This window comes from Cygnus olor, chromosome 6, assembly GCF_009769625.2.
Source record: "Cygnus olor isolate bCygOlo1 chromosome 6, bCygOlo1.pri.v2, whole genome shotgun sequence".
Taxonomy (NCBI): domain Eukaryota; kingdom Metazoa; phylum Chordata; class Aves; order Anseriformes; family Anatidae; genus Cygnus; species Cygnus olor.
Genome location: NC_049174.1, coordinates 21,070,339 through 21,086,753, shown reverse-complemented (window position 1 = coordinate 21,086,753; position 16,415 = coordinate 21,070,339). Strand labels below are relative to the sequence as shown.

Genomic DNA, 16,415 nt, shown 5'->3' with positions numbered 1-16,415 from the left:
ACACCAGTTATAAATCTGCAGTCAGGAAGACATCACTGCAATAAGTTAATGACAACTCAATTACCTCACAGACTAAATACGCTTTTGAACATATAATTCTTATCAAAATAACCCCAGTTTTCAGACTGGGGAGAGACAGAATTACCAATGTTTATCAAATCCACCAGAAAGTACCACTGTTCATCTAATTCTTTTCTCTATTTGTGAGGTCAGTGTAACTTGAAAAATAGTAGTACCTTGTATTTAATTTTCTTCTAAACATGCAACTCTACTCAAAAGAGCTGATATCAGACAACAGCAAACAAGAATCAGAAGAAGCTTGTTTCAAATTTTTTCCTCTTTATAAAAGACTTTTCATCACAGTAAGTCAGTCAGTTTTTTAGTGTTTACTTTAAAACAGTATTACTTTTCACAGCTTTGTATTTTGGTGGTTTGTTTACATTCTTCTTAAATTTTACTCAAAGTACTAGATACTAAGTTAAATGAAACACTGGGGTATACCTTTCGTAGTTCAGTAGAATTAATCTACAGATCTCAAGTCTTAACACACACCTGTTAAAAATATGAAACAATACCAACTTATGAGCATACTTGGATTAGGGCTTATTTTGTGGGCATAAATCAGAGCCATCATCGCACACAGTGACACCTCCTGTTTGTTTTTAATGGTCTCCAGTTGTCGAATACCCTCTTGGATGTCACCTAGTGAAAAGAAGAGCAGAATAGGCTGTAACATCTTTCAAGATCAGCATCAAAGACTCCTGATTCCTTTTACTTAACTTTTTTCATCATTCATTCATTTTCACTTGTTTATGCAAGTCTTTGAAAGAGGCACAGGAAACAAAAAGAAAGTATTTCAATGCAGAGAACTTGAAAGGAGTTATGAGCTAGTTCTGTCAACTACCATGAAAATTAAATCCATCATTATTATTTGTTACAGAGCATTGGGCTGTTCGTTTATATAGCCAGGATTTTTTACTTGCCTTGTTTAAGTGTTCCAAACATCTACAGGAAAAAAAAACGTCTTGAAAAATAAGAATGCATGACTGTAAACCAAGAAGTATCAGGGAGCAGAGGAAAAGATGTAGCATCTCAAAGTCTCCTGAATCTCCTAATCACTTTCCACAGCCCTCCTCCACTTCAGACCACTAGCTGGTATTACATGACATACCTGAAATACCTGGTTTACCTAGATAAACACCTCAAAGCAGGTGAATATCTATGAAGATCCTCCCAACAGGCATTAGCGGTCATTTCTGTAGATGCAGACGGATACAGCAAGGTTAGGGACAGTTGTATTGAAGGGAAGAGATATGAGCTGGAACCAGCAAATTTATCTTTGTGATACAATGCAACGGGCATACAGTTGGGTACCAGATTCCCTCCAAGAAAACTGTTTTCCTGACCAACATCCACAGAGTCACTAGATGAGACAGAGAGCATCACCATTCCTCACTTTGGCACTAAGTGGTCTAAAGTGGTATCATTCAAGTGTGTGTACATGGGGTGGGGGAATGCAACTACGTAGTGCTTGTACGTGGACCACTAAGTGCTGGTGATCTCCTCGCCACAGAGGACATTCAAACCTCGCTGACGTTATATTATTTCAATTCAATAGCCGAAAAAGCGAATCTTGCCGTGCGAGGCAGGCCGGAGAAGGCACAGGACCGCTCCCCCCCCGCGCCCCGCGTTACCTGTCCGCAAGGCGCCGTAGGCCCGGTAGAAGTGGGAATACGGGGTGACCGCCCAGCCGCCCCAGCCGCCTCCTCCGCGGCAGCCCGCAGGTGGTGGAAGTAGCCCTCCTGGCAGTAGTAGCTCAGCAGCGCCTGCGGGACACACAGCCGCGAGGTCACCCGGACAAACGCCTCACCGTGGGACGGCCCCGTCCGCAACCGCCCGACGAGACCGCCCTGCTGCCCCGGCCCAGCCTCCCGCCCTCAGCGCGCACCCGCAACCCCACCCTCGGCGTCCATCGCCACCGCCGTTGCTACCCAGCGCGGCCGGAACGGGCGGGGAAGGGCGCAGCGGCACGCGGCCATTGGCTGGCTCGCAGCATTGCGCCCTACCGTTGGCTCGAGGAGAAGGGAGGCGGGAGAGACACAGGAAGCAATACTGCGCCCGAGCAGGTCCGGCGCTCCCCATTGCGCGCTCGGGAGGTAGGGGCGGGACCACCTGGGCAGAGGCGGAGCACCTGGAGAGGCAGTTTGTCCTTGGGTGTTACCGGGCGGTCGGCAGGCGGTGAGCCCGCCTCGGGGGCGGGGCGGGGCGGGGCGGGGCTCGCTGCACCGCGCTTGGAGGGTTCAGATCTTGCGGAGGAAGGCGGGCTCGTCAGGCCGAGGGACTTGGGATGCAGTCAGAATCGTAGAATCAGAATTATAAAATCATAGAATCATTAAGGTTGTAAAAGTGATAACTACCCTTCAGGTAGTTGCAGAGAGCAATATGGTCTCCCCTGAGCCTCCAGACTAACACCCCCCATTTCCCTCAGCTGCTCCTCACAGGACTTGTGTTCCAGGCCCTTCACCAGCTTCGTAGCCCTTCTCTGGGCTCGCTTCAGGGCCTTGATGTCCTCTTGTAGTGAGGGGCCCAAAACTGAACACAGTACTCGAGGTGCGGCCTCACCAGAGCAGAATACAAGGGGATGATCGCCCTCCCTGGTCCTGCTGGCTACACTATTCCTGATAAAAGCCAGGATGCCGTTGGCCTTCTTGGCTGCCTGGGCACACTGCTGGCTCATGTTCAGGCAAGCATTTACCAACACCTCAAGATCCTTTTCCTCTACACAGCTTTCCAGCCATTCTATCCCAAGCCTGTAGGTGTTGTGTGGGGTTGTTGTGGCCAAAGTGTGTGATCCAGCACATAGCCACAGAATCACAGAAACATAGAATTATTAATGTTGGAAAAGACCTCCAAGATCATGTGGTCCAACCGTCACCCTACCACCAATGTCACCCACTAAACCATGCCTTAAGCACCACGTCCAACCTTTCCTTGAACACTCCCAGGGATGGTGACTCCACCACTTCCCTGGCAACCTGTTCCAATGCCTGACTGCTCTTCCTGAGAACAATGTCTCCTAATTTCTAACCTAAACCACCTCTGGCGCAACTGGAGACCATCCCCTCTAGTCCTATCACTATTTATCTGCAAGAGGAGGCCTACACCAGCTCCCCAAAACTTCCTTTCAGGTAGTTGCAGAGAGCAATAAGGTCTCCCCTGAGCCTTCTCAGACTAAACAACCCCGGTTCCCTCAGCTGCTCCTCACAGGACTTGTGTTCCCGGCTCTTCACCAGCTTCGTAGCCCTGCTCTGGACAGCTCCAGGGCCTCAATGTCCTTTTGTAGTGAGGGGCCCAAAACTGGAACACTGTACTTGAGGTGTGGCCTCACCAGAGCAGAACACAAGGAGACGATTACCTCTCTGGTCCTGCTGGCTACACTATTCCTGATACAAGCCAGGATGCCCGTTGGCCTTCTGGCTGCCTGGGCACACTGCTGGCTCATGTTCAGGCAAGCATTGGACCAAACAGCTCGAGATCCTTTTCCTCTGCACAGCTTTCCAGCCACTTTATCCGAAGCCTGTAGTGTGTGTTGGGGTTGTGGCCAAAGTGTGGGACCCAGCACTCAGCCATATTGAACCTCATACCCATTGGCTCTGCCCATCAACCCGTCCTGTCCAGGTCCCTCTGCAGGGCCTTCCTACCCTCAGGCAATCGACACTTCCCCCCAGCTTGGTGTCATCTGCAAACTTACTGAGGGTGCACTCAATTCCCTCATCCAAATTATCAATAAAGATATTAAAGAGGATGGGCCCCAACACCGACCCCTGGGGAACACCACTGGTGACCAGTCACCATCTGGATTTCACTCCGTACATCACTACTCTGGGCCTGGCCGTCCAGCCAGTTTTTAACCCAGCAAAGAGTGTGCCTGTCCAAGCCATGGGCTGCCACCTTCTCCAGGAGAATACTGTGGGAGACCATGTCAAAGGTCTTGCTGAAGTCTAGGTAGACTACATCAACAGCCTTTCCCTCATCCATCAGGTGGGTCACCCAGTCATAGAAGGAGATGAAGTTGGTCAGGCAGGACTTGCCTTTCATGAACACATGCTGACTGGGCCTGATCCCTGATTGTCCATATATGCTGCATGATCGCATTCAAGATGACCTGTTTCATCACCTTTCCTGGCACCGGGGTCAGGCTGACAGGCCTGTAGTTCCCTGGTTCCTTCTTACAACCCTTCTTACAGATGGGTATAACATTAGCAAGTCTCCCATCATCTGAGACCTCTCCGGTTGACCATGACTGCTGGTAGATGATGGAAAGCAGCTCGGCAATGACATCTGCCAGCTCCCTCAGCACCCTCGGGTGGATCCCATCTGGCCCTATGGACTTGTGACAGTCCAGGTGGAGCACCAGGTCTCTAACTGTTTCCACCTGAATCACGGGGGTTTCTTCTGCTCCCTGTCTCAGTCTTCCAGGTCGGGAGGCTGAATACCCTGAGGATAACTGGTCTAACTATTAAAGACAGATGTAAAGAAGGCATCGAGAATCTCAGCCTTTTCCTTATCCTCAGTAGTCATGTTCCTCACCACATACAGTAGAGGATAGAGATTCTCCTTGGCCCTTCTCTTTAATGTTATTTTAAAAATATTTTCTGTTATCTTTTACTATAGTGGCCAGGTTGAGCTCATACTGGGCTTTAGCCTTTCTGATTTTTCCTACATATGCTAGCAATTTCCTTGTGCTCTCCCTGAGCTGCTTGTCCCTTCTTCCACTGGACATAAACTCTGTTTTTCTTCTGGAGACTCAACAAAAGTTCCCTGGTCAGCCATGCCCCTCTTCTTCCCCTCCAGCTCATCTTACAGCACACAGGGACAGCTTGCTCCTGTGCGTTGAAGACTTCCTTCTTGAGAAGTGTCCAGCCTTCCTGAACCCTCTGCCCTTCAGGACTGACTGCCAAGGGACCCCCCTACCAGTGTCCTGATGTCCTGAACAGTTCAGTCTACCCTCTGGAAGTCCAAGATAGCAGTTTTACTGACCTTGCTCCTGACTTCTCCAAGAACAGAGAACTGCCATTTTGTGGTCATTCTGTCACAGCTCCAACCACCACATCTCCTACAAGTCCTTCTCTGTTTGTGAACAGCAGGTCTAGCGGGGCACCCCGCCTTGTAGGCTCACTAGCCAGCTGGATTAGGAAGCTGTCTTCCATACACTCTGTAGCTGCGCTGTCCTGGCCCTTCAGGCATGGCCAGTGAGGAGGCCATCTCCATCCTGACCCCTAGAAGCACCCTAGCTGGTGCTGCAGGGCCATGCGTCAGCCGCTGGGCCTGGGCCTCGGCCTGAGGCCTAAGCTCAGGTAGATGAAGGAAGCAGTGGGCTAAGAAGGAATTTCACCATAAATGCCATTGACTTGCTCCCTTGAGTATTTACATCAGTTACTGTCTCAGTTTGAAATGGAAGGCTTTGAGAAATTTTTTATCTTTTTTTTTTTTTTTTTTTTCTGGGCATAAAACTAACTCGCCCACACTCCAATACCACAGTATTGAGCACTTCAAGCTATGTAAAACTTCTCTCTAGAAATGAAATAGCAATAGAATAAAATCAAATACAGAAAGCTATTCTCCTTTCTTCCTCATGGTGAATTAGAGACGGTAAATCTAGTAAAATTCAAGTTTTCCACTTGACATGGAGGCACTGTCTGTCATTTCCAGACATCACCAACAATCATTCCTAAATAACTTTCCTTTAGAATGGATGTCTTGTCCATCTAACATGTAAGCGAAAACCACAGTAAAGCTATTTAATACAAGGAGGCAAACCAGTCTTGCACTGAATTAGTAGATGACGATTCTTCAAGAGGAGACAGCTTTCAGAGTAAGCTTTTAAAATTAATTCAGCACATACGGCTCTACTCCATCACGCACTGTCCATAACGTAGGAAGTTGCTAAAAAAGTGAAATATAGGAATAATTGCTTTTCCTTGATGATCCTTCAAAAAATGAAAAATAAATAAATAATTAAAAACAAACAAACAAACAAACAAAAAACCATAAACTTTCAAGAGATACTTTGCCTGTACTGAAGTAATGTTTCAGCTTCTTTAACATTGGTAACCTAAAATAGATACGAGAAACAATTATTCTTATGTTGCTATTACCTGCAATCTGCAATCATAGTGACATAATGCTAATTTATCTTAAAAGCTACCTCCCTGAGAAAAGCAAAGTTTTAAAATGCGGATAGAAAATTAAATAACGTTATTCAATTTACTACCCATTTTTGAAGCAGTCTGTTCTTGTTGGTTTGTGGATAATTTCCATACTTTCCACGGTAACTTTTTAAAACATATTTTGTCTACATCTCAATCTGAAGATAATTATTTTTTTTACTTTGATAAGCTTTTCTGTCAAAGTTTTAGACTTTTTATTCATAATTAATTTGAGAACAACTTTAAGGAGAAATTGAATTATGTACATGGGAGAAACACTTTTTTTAATTCCCTCAAAAGATCTGTAACAAGTTTCAGGAAAGATGAAATTTTATTCCTATGTTAATAACTCAGGCATGTGGAATATGATAGCTCACAGACTGGTTTTATACTAAGTTCAGTGTTCAACACTGACTTTTTTCATTGTAACTTGTAGGAGGATGCAATATAAAATAATGTAAGCATATAAAATTAATGTCTTCATAAATTCACTGAAGCAATTGATAAGGAATAAGTGACATGCCCACTTCCCAGCTGCATTTGCTTTTGTCAATATGAGTATTGAAATGATGATGACTGAAATATCACAGACAACATCTTTCAGGAAAACGATGGTTCAGAAAGGTTCTTTAAAAAAATCTGAGAAAAAAAAAAAAAAAAAAGGTTGTTTATTACAATGCTGGTTCACCATTTTCAGAAATGTTCCTGAATATGAGATGTTCTGTGTCGTATCTGTGAGTAGCCGTCAGCAAGAATAAATTGGTTCTCAGGTTCAAAGTTGGGAATACCTTGTATCTAGTACTATTTTCAGTCCTCGTTTTCTCTTTGTAAGTTCGAGAATGCTCAGTTTTTCACATTCCTGTAAATGCTGTGAGCCTCCTAGGATGCATTCAGGACAGCTCTAATATTTGGCTGTTGATGACTCCAGTGCATGGAGTGGCTCCGTTAACTCATGGACTTAATCTGTGCAGTATTATAGAAATATACAGAATCATCGTATTCAGTGTCTAACATGCAAAATTAGAAATTTTTGGAAACATACCTTTTTAAAATTAATGTCAGATAATAAAGACAAAAAGAACATACAATAAAAAATGTAATCTTTATTATTTTGGCGCATTAATGATGTTATTTAGCATCAGTTAGGGTAATAGTAGCATTTTCCTGCATGCAGTTCACTAATATAGTATTAGTCAATAATCTTAATAAAAGTAATCTATATTTAATTTTCCTGTGTAAGAAACATAAAATGTCCTGATGTGTTGATTAAACAATTTTGCTACTTTCTCTTTGTGAAAAAATACTGTGGACCCAAGATAACATTTAGAACTGTTCTAGTGCAGTGTGAATAATAATAAAAACATAGGTGAGTAAATATGAGGGAAAAAAAAAGATTCTGTGAAAGGAAGAGTGTATCTGAAAACTTGTGATGCAGGCACTGCTTAGACATTCAATTAAAACTTCACATCTTTTTTTCAACTGCAAAAAAAACCTTAGAGTTTTAAAAGCAACTTATGAACTTATTTTGCAGAAAGTATTGACATGTTTGCAAATACAGTAAAAAATAAGACAACTATCTGTTCTCTTAGTTATATCTTGTTCTCTGGAGTTCTTCTGTGGAAGAGTGCTATGGACAGAAAGTGAAAAAAAAAAATGGTGTGACATCAACCTGAAGATAAAATTCAGTTCTTGTTTTATGTACATAATGCTGAAAAATAAAATAAAATGATTTTTACAGTATTTATATTTGCTTATAAAATCCTAATATTATTTCAACAGGTTTAGTATTTTTAAACGTCTGTACAGTTTGGATATACACTATATGCTTTCACTGAAAATTCAAAAATGTAAATCAAATAAGCTCCTAAATAGCTGCAAAATATTGCTTAATCGTATGGAGGAATGAGGTCTCGAATAGGTTATTTCATTTAGTTCTGATGTATGGCTTCCCATATTTAAGAATCCTGGACGGTCAAAGGAACAGCAGCATAGGCAATATAAACATGCATTGATAGCATCCAAACTATCTATAATGGTTGATAATACGTAGTTTAACCTGTTGAAAGCTTGCAGACTACACTTATTGTGGTACATATTTGATGCAATAAATGTGCTCAGGTCATCATTATCTGTTTGCTCAAACATGCACCACAGGTTAAAAATTACTATTTACATAGCAGAGGGCTTTTCATTAACATACATAACATCAACCTTACTGAGAGCTGAAGATGGCTAAACAATACTGCAGGATAAAGCAGAACAACATTATAAAGGGCTCTTTCTGATTATTTTGGCGATTTGAGGGCAGGTTCATTTTGTATGCAGAAGGACATTTGACAAATACAGAATCTGTGACTCCAGACCTAGAAAGAAGTTTGCATTTTCTGAAACTTAATGGTCTGTGCAAAAATAAATAAATAAATAAATAAATAAAATAAATAAAATAAATAAATCTGGTTTTACTGTTCTTGTGAGTTACAGGGGACTTTACAGGCATACCAAAACTGGTTTGGTTGTGATATAACATGAATACATTAATTAAGCACCTCAGAATTTATTATTCCTTTCCAGAAACACTGAGCTAAAATCAGTTGTTCTTCGTGACTTAATGTTATTTTCATGCATGATCTATAAGTGCAGCATGCCTTCATGCAAATCATATCTGTGTGTGTATTAGCCGCATAGTAGAACACCTGGCTCTTATACCTGTAAAGTAGTGCTTGACCCCCTTCCCCAACAGAAGCCCCATTTACAAAATAGTCACATATAATAAACAACATATGAATAAAAAAAAGATGAATCCACCAACACAGATTTGTAAAAATCTGACATATGTGGCAGTTGAAATGCAAACAGTGGATATAGTTATTGTATTGTTTTATGCTAAACACACAACTACTTGGTTTGCACCCCTTTAGCTGGTCCCTACAGTCTGAGTAGCCATTTTTTCTCTCTTCTTCAGCAGTGTCAGCTGGTAGTGATAACAGTAACCTCCTGTCAACGTTGTTTCTCCATGTCACAGTCACAGTTACTGACAAGGGGTCACTGTCTTTTAATAGGCACTGACCTTTAATGTACAGTATATTTGTAAAAATTGTCAGTTTGGCATAGACCTCCAGCAGCAATCCTGTTGACACAAATACATCACCCTTACAGGCTATGAACTGTTTTGTACGTAGATAATTTTGCTTGCTATTTATTTTTATTTTTGAACATCCTTGTCTTCCTTTTCATGCTTTTCTTTGACTAGCCTTGTTACACGATCATAAGAAGGTGGACAAACTGCCGTTGATGCGGTTATATCAGTTTTCTCTGTAAATGAGTTTTCATTTAACTTGTCAATAAGGATTTCATCTTTCATACCCTGACCAGCTCCTCCTTCCATTTTGTTTTTGTTATAGATAAAGGAAGCTTGTTTTACTGTTCGTTTTAAAAGGTGACGTCTGTAAGCACGCTGAATATGACAGCAGATACTTCTTCTTGTTTTCTTTTTAATGTTGTTGTAATTGGTTCATAGGAAGCTTTTGAAGGATTTGATGCCATAAATCGGTCTTCCATTTGTATTCTGAGGGCATCCATTTCCCCACTTTCCCCCAGGACACGCTTTGTGAAAGCAAACAAGATGTCAAGGCAGTGAATTCTGTCACCGCTTACCATGGGCAGATCCATTGCAATAAGCTGGACTTTGTTTGGTTTGGGTAGGTGAAGAGGTGGATCAAGTGCTGCTGCAAAATCAGACAGTTTCTCAAATTACATAAATTGTGTTGCATCTGGATCAAACTTCTCCCAGACTTCATAGAACATCTCAAAGTCATCCTCGCTCAGGGGCTCAGCACTTTCTTCAGTGGCAACACCAAAGTTCTCCAGAATCACAGCAATGTACATGTTCACCACTACCAGAAGGATATGATGATGTAGCTGACAAAGAAGAAAATCCCAACGGAAGGGTTGCCGCAGTCGCCTTTAACAGAGCTCCCCGGATGAGCTTTGTTTGGGTCACAGTCTGGCTCCCCACTGTTCAGAATTGGGGCTAACAAACCATCCCAGCCAGCAGATGTGGTGATTTGAAATAGGCAGATCATGCTGTTGCCAAACGTTTCAAAGTTGAACATGTCATCAATCCCAGCTTCCCTCTTAACATAGGCAAAGTTGGACATGCCAAAATCGCATAGATAAACATGACCAGGAACAGCAGCAGACCAATGTTGAACAAAGCAGGAAGAGACATCATCAAAGCAAAGAGCAGAGTGCGGATTCCCTTAGCGCCTTTAATGAGACGCAGGATTCGACCTATTCTGGCAAGTCGGATGACTCGGAACAAAGTGGGGGACACAAAATACTTTTCAATCATCTCAGCTAAAAACATACCTAAAATAGGAAAAAAAAATATATATATTACCACTTAATCTCCATATTATAGTGGTAATTTAGAAAAATAGTTTTAAAATTGATGTTCTGTGTAGCAATTAAAGATATTCCGTGTATTCTTGCATAATTTGTACCAGTTATACTTAATATTTGCTTGTGCAATATATGTTGAATGATTACAATTATGATAGCTGGATTAGGTACGTTATTAGATAAAATGAAAACTTTCGTAACAGTTATAAACCTTGCAATGGCAAAACCAACTGCATAGCTCTATTGAGTAAAAGTTCACATTATATTTATTTGACTGTCTTTTTAGGTTAATAAACACAACTTACCTACTATTGAGAGAATGACAACTACAAAATCAAAAATGTTCCAGCCTATAGTGAAATAATAATGTCGGAGTGAAATTAATTTCAGGACACATTCTCCAGTGAAAAGGACAATGAACACCAGGTTTATCCAGTATAAAATATTTTCCATTTCTTTACTCTGGTCATCAGTTTCTACCATCATGGTAACCATGTTAAGACAGATAAGAATCATGATGCTGATGTCAAATGCTTGTTGTGTCACAAAATCAAAGACCATGCCTTGGAATTTGTTCTGAGGAGAAAAGAAAAAAAAATCCAATATAAACTGTAATTGTTTTTCTTTTCCTTTTAGAAGAAAACAGAAAAATATATGTGGTAAAGCCTATGAAACTTCTATGAAAATATATCTAGGTAACTTAACTATAGTAGTCAAATCAAAGTGAATACAACAATTTAGTTCAGTCTACTTTTTTTGTATGCTACCTGGCAGAATCATGAAGTTTAGCTCTGTTGGGTTCTGATTTCACTGTTACCTCTTTTTTCATGCAAGCTTTTGCCTCATGCACTTTCTGTTCTGTGAAACAAGTAAGACTGAGCCCTTACAGAAAAACAGAGAATGAGATCATGTGATTAAACATGGTCCTTCCTTAAAGGATAGCCATGAAAATGGATCCATGGAAATCATACAATCACTTTTAATTTTGTGTTGTAACTTCTGTTTGGCTTTACTATCTTACCATTCCTTTTAAAATTACTTCAAATAATTGAATGGGAAAACATTTAGCTTAGTCTAGACTACTCATTGTTGCTTTTTACTGTGAACATTTTTGCTTGAAATTTTCAGGAAACATTACAGCAAATCCAGCAAATACATTAAAAAAAAATCATCAAATGGTTTCAGAATACAGAAATTTTGTAATGTATTATGACTGATGGATCATAAATCAAGAGAGTGTTAGGTAATTTTAAAGACAATTTTCGAAAGAAGATATGTTGCTTATAGTTTGCTGAGCAAAATACTCATTTTTCTTGACTGATAAACCAGCTAATGGTAATTTGTACATGAATACAAACTGGCTCTCTCTATATCAGTAAAAATTTGCTGTTCATAAATAGCTATTGGCCTGATATATAGAAATAATTTTACCCCTGGTCTTGGTATAGGTTTTTGCGGTTTTTGGATCCCAACTTTTTCATTGCATTGTAGTATTTCTTCTGCTCTTCTGTCATAAATATGTCTTGACCTCCAAAGTGAAAACATGATATCAAATCTGGTTATAATCACATTTATATTCAGTGTTGAAAATTTTTTAAAGTGAAAGGTGATTAATAACATATTTTTATGTATGTGTTACTGTGAGGACACAAGTATAAACTGACACTAGGAGAATGATATGCACAAGCTTGAACTGCTCTTACCAGTAGCTATCTTCAGTTAATACTAGCATGTACTATGAAGCTTAGTTAACCATTTAGTGAATTTTTAGTTTAAAGCTTCATTATATCTGGAGATAGGCCTACATACGCTGTCAGAAATGATAAATAGGACATCTAACTCAATTACATACATAGGCCCCAGTATTTTTTTTGTCAGACTTTTAGTACCTGACACAGACTAAAAAGTGTCATGTCTGACGAAGGTGATCCCCTTTTGTAACTGTTTTGAAATGGCTTCTTGGCACAATGCCTCTAAATCCAAATAGTAAGTCATTTTTTACGAGGGCTAGTCATTTTTGTAGCAAAACAGATTCTAATTCAACTAATAATGACTTTCTAAAAATCACACCTTATAGAATATCCTGAGTTGGAAGGGACCCATAAGGATCATCAAGTCCAACTCCTGGCACCACACAGGTCTACCCAACAATTCAGACCATATGACTAAGAGCACAGTCCAAACGCTTCTTAAACTCCGACAGGGTTGGTGCCTTGACCACGTCCCTGGGGAGCCTGTTCCAGTGCGTGACAACCCTCTCAGTGAAGAACCTCTCCACGATATCCAGCCTGCCTCAGCTTGACACCATTCCCTCGAGTCCTATCACTGGTCACTAAAGAGAATAGATCAGCGCTTGCCCCTCCACACCCCCTCGTGAGGAAGCTGTAGGCCACGATGAGGTCCCCCCTCAGCCTCCTCTTTTCCAGGCTGAACAGGCCCAGTGACCTCAGCCGCTCCTCATACGTCTTCCCCTCTAGACCCTTCACTGTCTTTGTAGCCCTTCTCTGGACACTCTCCAACAGTTTGACGTCCTTTTTGTACTGTGGTGCCCAGAACTGCACACAGTGCTCGAGGCAAGGCCTCACCAGAGCAGAGTGGGACACTCACTTCCCTCGACTGACTAGCAGTGCCATGCCTCAGGCACCCTAGGATACAGTTGGCCCTTCTGGCTGCCAGGGCACACTGCTGGTTCATATTCAGCTTGCTATGAACCAAAACCCCCAGATCCCTCTCTGCGGGGCTGCTCTCCAGCATCTCGTCACCCAGTCTGTACGTATAGCCAGGGTTGCCCCATCCCAGGTGTAGGACCCGGCAGTTGGTCTTGTTAAACTTCTTGTTAAACGTCTTGTTAAACCTTAAGGAACATCCTTCTCTCAAGAGTTTATAAAAAGCACTGCATATGAGTAACTTATAGGTAGCTGTTCTCTATTGGATAGGCAAACGTTGGTCAGTCATTTAGAAAATCAAGATTAGTGACTAAAGACATAGTTGTTTGGATAGATGTGCTTATATTTCGAAAAAGTGGATTTTCATGAAAGTTATCATGATTGATGGTTAAAATGCCCCAAAAACTCCAGGTAACCTGCCAGAAGATTCAATGAGAAAAATGATACCTTACACTAATCCCTGCCAATCCTTTTCCACATTGTTGGATAAAATTCCAATATTGTGATTTTCTAAGTGTGGAAAAGATTTCTGATGGATTCTGAAACTGAAACATTCAGAACTAAGCCAGTCAGTGTTTAAAGATAATCTGACTAGATCATAATGTCTTCAGAGAATTTGGAGGTTGTTAAGTAATGTTTATATCCCTTCCAGAATCTGGGCACAGATCACAGTTTTTTTGTTTGTTTGGTTATTTTTGTTTTTTAATTTAACATCAGCTGAAAGTTAAAGGACAAAGGGATGGCCAGCTTCAGCAGCTTGGAGAATCCTAACTGCCTAAGCCATATTTGATGAAGCAGCAGTCAGATAAAAACTTGTGTGGATTCAGTACTATTTTTGATCAAAATGGTACAGAAGAATTTGTGATGGTAGGCATCAAGTATGCATAAAATAGAATCACAGAATGGTTTGGGTTGGAAGGGACCTTAAAGATCACCTAGTTCCATCCCCCCCTGCCATGGGCAGGGACACCTTCCACTAGACCAGGTTGCTGAAAGCCCCATCCAGCCTCGCCTTTAACACTTCCAGGGACTGGGAATGCTTCTCTTTTCTGAAAATTCAAGTGGCACAAATATTTCAAAAGACAGATGATGTTCCTTGGTGGTCAGGGATAACCTGTCTTGTAAAATAAGAGTAAAGATAAAGTACACATCTTTGCAATGATTTTGGTTATGTGCTTTGTGTAGAGTTGACATCCAAATGATCCAAAGGATCATTTTTCTAAGTAAAACAGGATAGGCTTTACATCCATTTGATAAATATTAGGCGTATACTCAACTTGAATCCTACCTGATTTTGTAGCTCTTGTATTTGCTTAGTCTTTCCACATCACATGGAAGTACTGCAGATGAGTAATGTTAAAGGTTCACTCAATATCTATAGTGCCTGTAATTTATGGAACTGACAGAAAATGTCATCTAGGTCCCATTGCCTTATGATCAATCCTGAGATAAAGCTAACCTTCACAGAGTTAACACATTAACAGAGACAAAGATAACAAATATCATTGTTTTGAGCTACAGATCAATTTCAAATGTAACCTGGAAGATGGGGTATTTTGGCATAGGCAGACATTTTCTAAAAATCAAGAAGATAGAATTGGGAAAAATCTCATAGTTATAAAATGTAGGTGTCTGTGATCTAGACATTTACCCAAGAAGTTGATTTTAAAGATAAGCAGCTGATACTCAGACCATCCATGCCAGTGAGATTATTCACATCTGCACTATGAAAGAGTTAAAAAATGCTTGGAGGCAGTTACAAATCACTCCTCTAATGTGTAGTTTCAGATTGTTCAGTGCCACAAAACAGAACTTGTGTGAGCCATTGAATACTCAGGATCATTAAAACAGCACCTGTAGTAGTGTGATGAAATTATGCTTTATTTTTCAGAACTTCTTAGAAGCAGCCACTTCTTGTGTGCTGATAAAATCACTACAAATCATGAAGAAAAAAAAAAAGGAAGAAATTATGAATGCTTTAATGTAGAGGCCTAAATTAGCGGTTTTATCCCATAACAATATTTTATTTGTTTAGGCATGAAAAAGAAGATGACTTGAGGAAGACTAAACTGAGCATTGAAAACAGAAGGGTGTGTCTGATTCACTACAGTGTAAAATCTTACAAACTGAATGTATACAACATCTTTTATACCCCAGTATTCTTCAGCTTTTAAAATTTTGAACAAACCTTAGGTGTACATTTTATGTATCATGCACCTGCTGAAAGGCAATATTCTGCACTGTCTTTAGAAGAGAAATGAAACAATACTTATCTTCTTTTTTTGCTGATTGAAGTTATCAATAATGACACCAATGAACAGGTTCAGCGTGAAAATGACCCAAAGATGATAAAGATGACAAAATATAAATACATGTACAGGTTGTCTTCATACTTGGGTTGCTGTAATACCTGAGGAAAAAAATATATATATATAATTTGTACAGTTTCTGTAGAAAATTCCAACTGAACAAGCAGCAGTCTTGGACAAAATATCCTTTATATCCTTGTCACTTACATCAATGTATTTTTGTCCATTCCATCTATTACTGACAATATCTGGCAGTTTGCAATCAATTTGCTACCACAATTTGCTACAGCAGAATCTCATATTGGTTCATTTAAATTTGTTTCATTCTGTTGTATAGATATTAATTGCTTTTGGAAGATATATATACAATTGCTAATAGGCAGACCTTCAGAAAAAAAAAAAAAACTAAGATAATTTAAAATATTTGGAGTACTTACATCTCTTGAGTCAATAGCTGCATACATAATATCCATCCAGCCTTTAAATGTAGCCTGTGAACAGTACACACCTATTTAGGCAAATAACTTTAAGAAAATTCATATAACTATTACCAGCAACTGAGTACAATACCAGGAATAACCAGTATAACATAAAATTTCTCAATAATTTTGTCTCCTGGTTTTCTTCAGAGGTACTAAGATACACTGCTGTTTATCCTCCCCCTCCCCCCCATTTTAAGCAGTATATGTAATTAGCTTCCTTCTAATTATTTATTACAAATGATAGAATGCAGTATCATTTTAGTGGATTAAATGTTTATCAGTCATATCAATGGCAAAGACTATGTACAGCTGAGAAATAGCCTTTTGTAACTCAGTTGCCACCAATGA

At 40.3% G+C, this 16,415-nt stretch overlaps 2 protein-coding genes and 1 long non-coding RNA gene across 7 annotated transcripts in view; 1 reads left to right on the top strand and 2 right to left on the bottom strand.

Annotated features, from left to right (window-relative positions):
• TTC21B (tetratricopeptide repeat domain 21B) overlaps positions 1–2,142 on the bottom strand; it is a 35,930-nt gene extending 33,788 nt beyond the window's left edge. For 3 of the 5 annotated variants that reach the window (XM_040561693.1, XM_040561696.1, XM_040561697.1), the window contains exons 1-3: positions 1,949–2,142; positions 1,695–1,826; positions 592–702 (exon numbers count right to left, since the gene is read on the bottom strand). The gene's annotated coding sequence lies outside the window, so the exon portion shown is untranslated. Of the gene's footprint in view, positions 1–591; positions 1,827–1,948 lie in introns of all 5 variants that reach the window. The other 2 variants (XM_040561694.1, XM_040561695.1) reach the window with 2 other exon arrangements.
• LOC121072252 lies at positions 2,068–7,567 on the top strand. Its single transcript, XR_005821089.1, has 2 exons — positions 2,068–2,156; positions 6,907–7,567. It is a non-coding gene; the product is annotated as an uncharacterized LOC121072252 (long non-coding RNA).
• Positions 7,568–8,622: 1,055 nt separating this feature from the next.
• The window catches only part of LOC121072245 (sodium channel protein type 1 subunit alpha-like), a 97,722-nt gene continuing 89,929 nt past the window's right edge, over positions 8,623–16,415 (bottom strand). Inside the window, 10 exon segments of the mRNA XM_040561688.1 lie at positions 8,623–9,671; positions 9,674–10,108; positions 10,111–10,374; positions 10,377–10,577; positions 10,916–11,186; positions 12,042–12,073; positions 12,076–12,145; positions 15,550–15,611; positions 15,614–15,686; positions 16,023–16,076. Of these exon segments, the coding sequence (XP_040417622.1) occupies positions 9,412–9,671; positions 9,674–10,108; positions 10,111–10,374; positions 10,377–10,577; positions 10,916–11,186; positions 12,042–12,073; positions 12,076–12,145; positions 15,550–15,611; positions 15,614–15,686; positions 16,023–16,076 (1,722 nt within the window). The 3' untranslated portion in view covers positions 8,623–9,411.